Below are 5,149 nucleotides of genomic sequence, written 5' to 3' on the forward strand. Positions count from 1 at the left end.
TTGAAGACGAATAGGAAGTCTGGAAGTTGAAGATGAGCAGGCGAACCAACATGTGGTTGGATTGTTAGGATAACAGTGGTATCCCCAGCCCACCAGGTTTCAGGTCCCGGTGCTCGCCTTTTTCTGGATTTATTTCAGGATTTTTGGCGATACATGTTCAGTGGGAAAAGACGTTTCCGTCGACTGAGGTGCTCATAGGGGTAGTGTCTATGTGTTTATAAGGATAAGTGTATATACGTATATATAGGCGTCTGCGTTTGTACCGTGCTCTAAAGAAAAGTTGAAGATGAACCGTTAAATTCCAATCGTGTGGCCCAAAAAAGTCGAGTGATAACAAAATTATTTTCATGCAACCGAGAAATAATGTGGCCAGTGTGATGTTTGCGAGCGGGACGAGTCAGCCTCGGTAGGAAATGGGTCCGCGACCCCACCAGCCAGCAACCGGCGTCCGTCATCAACTCGTCAGCCCGTCCGTCGCCATCTCCCGCCGCGGCGGCCGTCCCTCTCAGACGGGCGGCGCCACCCCAAAATCCACCTGTTTTGACCCGGCCACCCCCTCCCACCGCCGGGCGTCACTGCCCCCCTCATTCCCCTCGTGCTCCCAAATCGGGACGCGCTCTCCTGTAGAAGCGGAACGGAAACCCCAGTACAAAGCCTCCGTCCGCTCGCCAACTTTACTGCCCCGCGCCGTGGCCGCGAGAGAGGGACAGCTGCGAGGCCGGCACGGAGGTCGGACGGGCAGGCGGGCGCCGCCACCAACCGTCGGCGCGCGCAATTCAAACGGGCGGCGGCCGGGACAGCGGGGCCGCAGCTGGGGGATTTAAATGGCGCCTCTTGCCCCCCGCATCCGGCACTCCCCCTCGACCTCGATCCCACCGCCACCTCAGGCCGGCCTCCCCCCGTCTCGCTCTCGCTTAGCTGGCCTGCGCCCATCGATCTCCTCGCGCGTGGCGGGGCGGACTGAGCTAGTCGGACGCCGGGGCGATGGTGGGCAGCTACGCCAACGGAGCGGGAGCAGGAGGAGGAGGCAAAAACGGCGCGGCGGAGGGGAAGCTGGACGAGCTGCGGCGGCGGCTGGGGAAGGCGGAGGGGGACCCGCTCCGGATCGCCGGCGTGGGCGCGGGGGCCTGGGGGAGCGTCTTCTGCGCGCTGCTGCAGGACGCGTACGGCCGCGACCACCGGGACAAGGCGCAGGTGCGCGTGTGGCGCCGCGCGGGCCGCGCCGTCGACCGCGCCACCGCCGAGCACCTCTTCGAGGTCATCAACGCCCGCGAGCACGTCCTCCGCAGGCTCATCCGCCGCTGCGCCTACCTCAAGTACGTGGAGGCCCGCCTCGGCGACCGCACGCTCTACGCCGACGAGATCCTCCGCGACGGCTTCTGCCTCAACATGATCGACACGCCGCTCTGCCCGCTCAAGGTCGTCACCAACCTGCAGGAGGCCGTCTGGGACGCCGACGTCGTCATCAACGGCCTGCCCTCCACCGAGACCAGGGAGGTGTTCGGGGAGATCGGGCGGTACTGGAAGGAGAGGATCAACCCGCCCATCATAATCTCGCTGGCCAAGGGGATCGAGGCGTCGCTCGATCCCATGCCTCGGATCATTACCCCGACGCAGATGATCGCCAATGCAAGTGAGTTCTTTGCTGAACTTTCCTTATGTACTGTATATCTGGTTGATACTTTCTTTTGGTTACATCAAATCCGGAGCTGAATAATTTTAAAGAAGATTTAATAACTGCTGAACTGAATGAGAGCACAGCTCTGTGTGATGTTCCTGATGAAATTAGCAGGCTAATCTTGAATCTGTTCTGCACTTAGTGTCAGTGTCCTTCGTATCCTTTATCTGTACTTAGTGTCTACAGCACATTCTCTATATCCGTTATGAAATAATTGAAGAGCTAGTTAATGCCCTTAGACTAAATGGCTTGCCATGAATGTCCAAGTGTTATGTCCTGCAACACCTTGAGCTGGTGTAGTGGTTAGTACATACACATCATTTTAGCAAGCTGTATCTGCATTAGTACTGAATAATAAGCAGTCTAGTTTCCTCTCATGTTAATTCATTGTGTATATGTGTCAATTCATCGTATATGCTTTGGCATGTTCCCTACTGCAATTTAGGCTCTGACCATGTTTTGTTTGTCATGGGTTTTATTTATTGTAGCTGGAGTTCCATTGGAGAATATTCTGTATCTGGGAGGCCCTAACATTGCATCTGAAATCTACAATAAAGAGTACGCAAACGCTCGCATCTGTGGAGCTGACAAGTGGAGGAAGCCTCTTTCTAAATTTTTGCGGCAGCCTCATTTCATTGTATGGGACAATAGTGATCTCATTACTCATGAAGTCATGGGTGGCTTAAAGAACATATATGCCATTGGTGCTGGTAAGTTTCCATTTGCTCTGAACCACTGTCTTATTTTGTTGAGCATGCCTCATATTATCTTGATCAGGAAAGTGAAATCGTTATTGCCATTTCTGCAGCAAACCAGAAATATGTTGAAACCTTATGTTTAACATCCACCACTATACCATGGAATATGTAATTTGATTCTACTGTTTCTTGCATTGATGTTGTCTCTTTCACACGCTACTTGCTGCTATGTTGCATAGATGCTATTGATGCAAGATACAGTAGATTCAAACTACTTATGAATTCAGTGTATTAAACTTGGCAGACATGTATAGATTTCTGTATTCGTTTTTTATATTCTATTCATGGCCTAATCTTTCAACGGTTTCGCTGAACATCGTATTTTCTTGTAGGTATGGTGGCAGCACTGACCAACGAGAGCGCAACAAGCAAAGCAGTGTACTTTTCACTTTGCACCTCTGAAATGATATACATCACCCACCTGCTAGCGGAAGAGCCCGAGAGACTTTCTGGACCACTATTAGCAGATACTTATGTTACACTATTGAAAGGTCGTAATGCTTGGTATGGCCATAAATTAGCTAAGGCAGCACTGACTCTGGAAATGGGGGACAGCATCAAAGGCAAAGGGACTATACAGGTTTGTGTCGCGATCCAAATAATACAAAGTTTGCATAACTGTCAGGCTGAGTTTTTGGGTTGGCACAGCCGTATGCTAAGTTCTCTGTGTTCTTTTTCCACCTGTAGGGTGTCTCTGCAGTCAATGCATTTTATGAACTCCTGAGCCAAGGCAGCATAAGTGTGACGCACCCAGAAACCAAGAAGCATGTTGCTCCTGTCGAGCTGTGTCCGATACTCAAAACACTGTACAAAATTTTAATCAAGAGGTTGGAATGCTCTTGCTTCTTGGATCACCATTATTCCTTGTTGTCGCAGTTTTTCTTTTGTTACAGTCTGTTGCCTCTACAGCTGTCTGAATTTTCTGTACGACTTATGCAATTGCAGGGAGCTTGGTACCAGTTCCATTCTTGAGGCAATACGCGATGAATCAATGTCCGATCCACGGGAAAGAATTGAGATGGCACAGCGCCAATCCCTCTACCGGCCATCTCTCCTCGGCCTGCCTAAAGGCGATATCAAGCTGTAGTAGTTGCAGCCTTTATTTATGCAGAAATGCTGTGAGTTTCCATGGTTTGCCGATTCTTCTGTCGGTGTACCCCGCAAGTGTATATATATATATGCTTATATGTAGCACGAGATGAGTTTTTTTAATGAGCAAGGCGAGATAAACTTCTTATCGTCCGAGTTGACGCCCACCTGTATATACAACCCTTGGTTCAATTGCATTTATTTCTTATAGATGGGAAACGAGGTACCTGTGATCCTTTTGAATTTAAACTCGTTGCCACTGCTTTAGTTGATTGGCAGTGTTTCCTTCAGAAGCAGAGGACGCCTGTAGTTCTGTATATGTAATGATTTTTTTGAGGTTTTGCTCTTTTTAAGAGTGTGCTAGTTTGAGATCCATTTGTAATCTAATGCTTGTATGAAGTGTTAGACTGTATATACGTACCTCTGTACCTCTTTGTATATACCCTGTATTGTACCTCTTGCTACTTCTATATATATGAGATAGCCACACCTGTTCAGGGTGTCGAGCAGTTTCCCAAACATATCGTCTTACATGGTATCAGTTTAGGTTACGATGTCTTCCGCTGCATACACCGCCACTGCCGCCGCCGCGGCTCCGGCTCCTGTCTTGCCCTTCCTCGCCTCCTGCCCGCTGGCAACGATGTGGCAGGCCCAGTCCCCCGGGGCCGTCCCTTCTGGCTCCCCGATTGGATCTGAAGGGATGGGCGATCTGCCTCCATCGATCGGTGGCTCGACCAACCACATCGTCCCGTCGTCCTACGGTGGCGCTGCGTACGCTGCCCCGCCCATGTACGGGCCCCCGGCTGCACCGATCCATCCGTCTGGGTATGCTGCCTCGCCCATGTACGGGCCCCCGGCTGCATCTCTCCAGGGCGTACTGCCTCAACAAGCTGCTCCTGTGATGACCCATGGTGTGGCGCCGCTCCAGGACGTACTGCCCCAACCGGCTCCTGCGACGAGCTATGGTGCAGCGCCGCCGCCATCATCCGCGTGGCGTGCGCCTCCCTACGGCGCGGTGCAACCGCAACCCTATACGGCGCCCGCGCAACTGATGTCCTACGGCGCTGCATCCACCGCGCCCTATGGGGGGCCTGCCGCACCTCACTACGGTGCACAAACTGCTGCTCCGCCTGGCGCCTACCCTTCGCTGATGTATGATGGTGTCGTGCCCGCGTCGCATTCATCCATTCACGCGGATCCTGCCGTGGCGTCGTCGCCCTTCTACTTCTCGCATCTACTTCCGGTGAAGCTCTCGCCGGACAATTATTTGTCGTGGCGTGCTCAGGTGCTGCCTCTTCTTCGAAGCCGCTACTTGGAGGGATACGTGGATGGATCCATCCCGTGCCCTGGTCCTACTGCGCCATGGTCTCACCAGGACTTCAGTGGTGTTTGTGTGTCGCCTACGCACTGGCATGCGCGCCTTGGTCATCCTGCTGCTCCGATAGTTCGTCATGTTCTGCATCGTCATGAGCTTCCCGTTGTGTCCAATAAAATTGTTGAAACTATCTGTGATGCCTGTCAGCAAGGCAAGAGTCATCAACTTCCGTTTTTAGAGTCGAGTCGTGTTGTTCAGCACCCTCTTGAGCTTGTTTTTTCTGATGTGTGGGGTCATGCCCAAACGTCT

The 5,149-nt window shown here is 52.3% G+C and overlaps 1 protein-coding gene across 1 annotated transcript; it reads left to right on the forward strand.

Moving 5' to 3' along the window:
* The first annotated feature begins 486 nt into the window (after positions 1–486).
* On the forward strand, positions 487–3,963 carry LOC119285034 (probable glycerol-3-phosphate dehydrogenase [NAD(+)] 3, cytosolic). Its single transcript, XM_037564234.1, has 5 exons — positions 487–1,633; positions 2,167–2,388; positions 2,769–3,016; positions 3,124–3,263; positions 3,382–3,963. Exons 1-5 carry the CDS (start codon positions 985–987, stop codon positions 3,521–3,523), a joined length of 1,401 nt encoding a protein of 466 aa, XP_037420131.1. The 5' UTR covers positions 487–984; the 3' UTR covers positions 3,524–3,963.
* Positions 3,964–5,149: the final 1,186 nt, after the last annotated feature.

Source organism: Triticum dicoccoides, chromosome 1A (genome assembly GCF_002162155.2).
Source record: "Triticum dicoccoides isolate Atlit2015 ecotype Zavitan chromosome 1A, WEW_v2.0, whole genome shotgun sequence".
In the NCBI taxonomy this organism is placed as follows: domain Eukaryota; kingdom Viridiplantae; phylum Streptophyta; class Magnoliopsida; order Poales; family Poaceae; genus Triticum; species Triticum dicoccoides.

Bases quoted from the DNA above. Each gene is read 5' to 3' on its own strand.
- LOC119285034 (XM_037564234.1), top strand. From the start codon at position 985: ATGGTGGGCAGCTACGCCAACGGAGCGGGAGCAGGAGGAGGAGGCAAA. The intron at 1,634-2,166 runs GTGAGTTCTTTG...TATTTATTGTAG, and splicing joins GCAGATGATCGCCAATGCAA to CTGGAGTTCCATTGGAGAAT. The intron at 3,017-3,123 runs GTTTGTGTCGCG...TTCCACCTGTAG, and splicing joins AAGGCAAAGGGACTATACAG to GGTGTCTCTGCAGTCAATGC.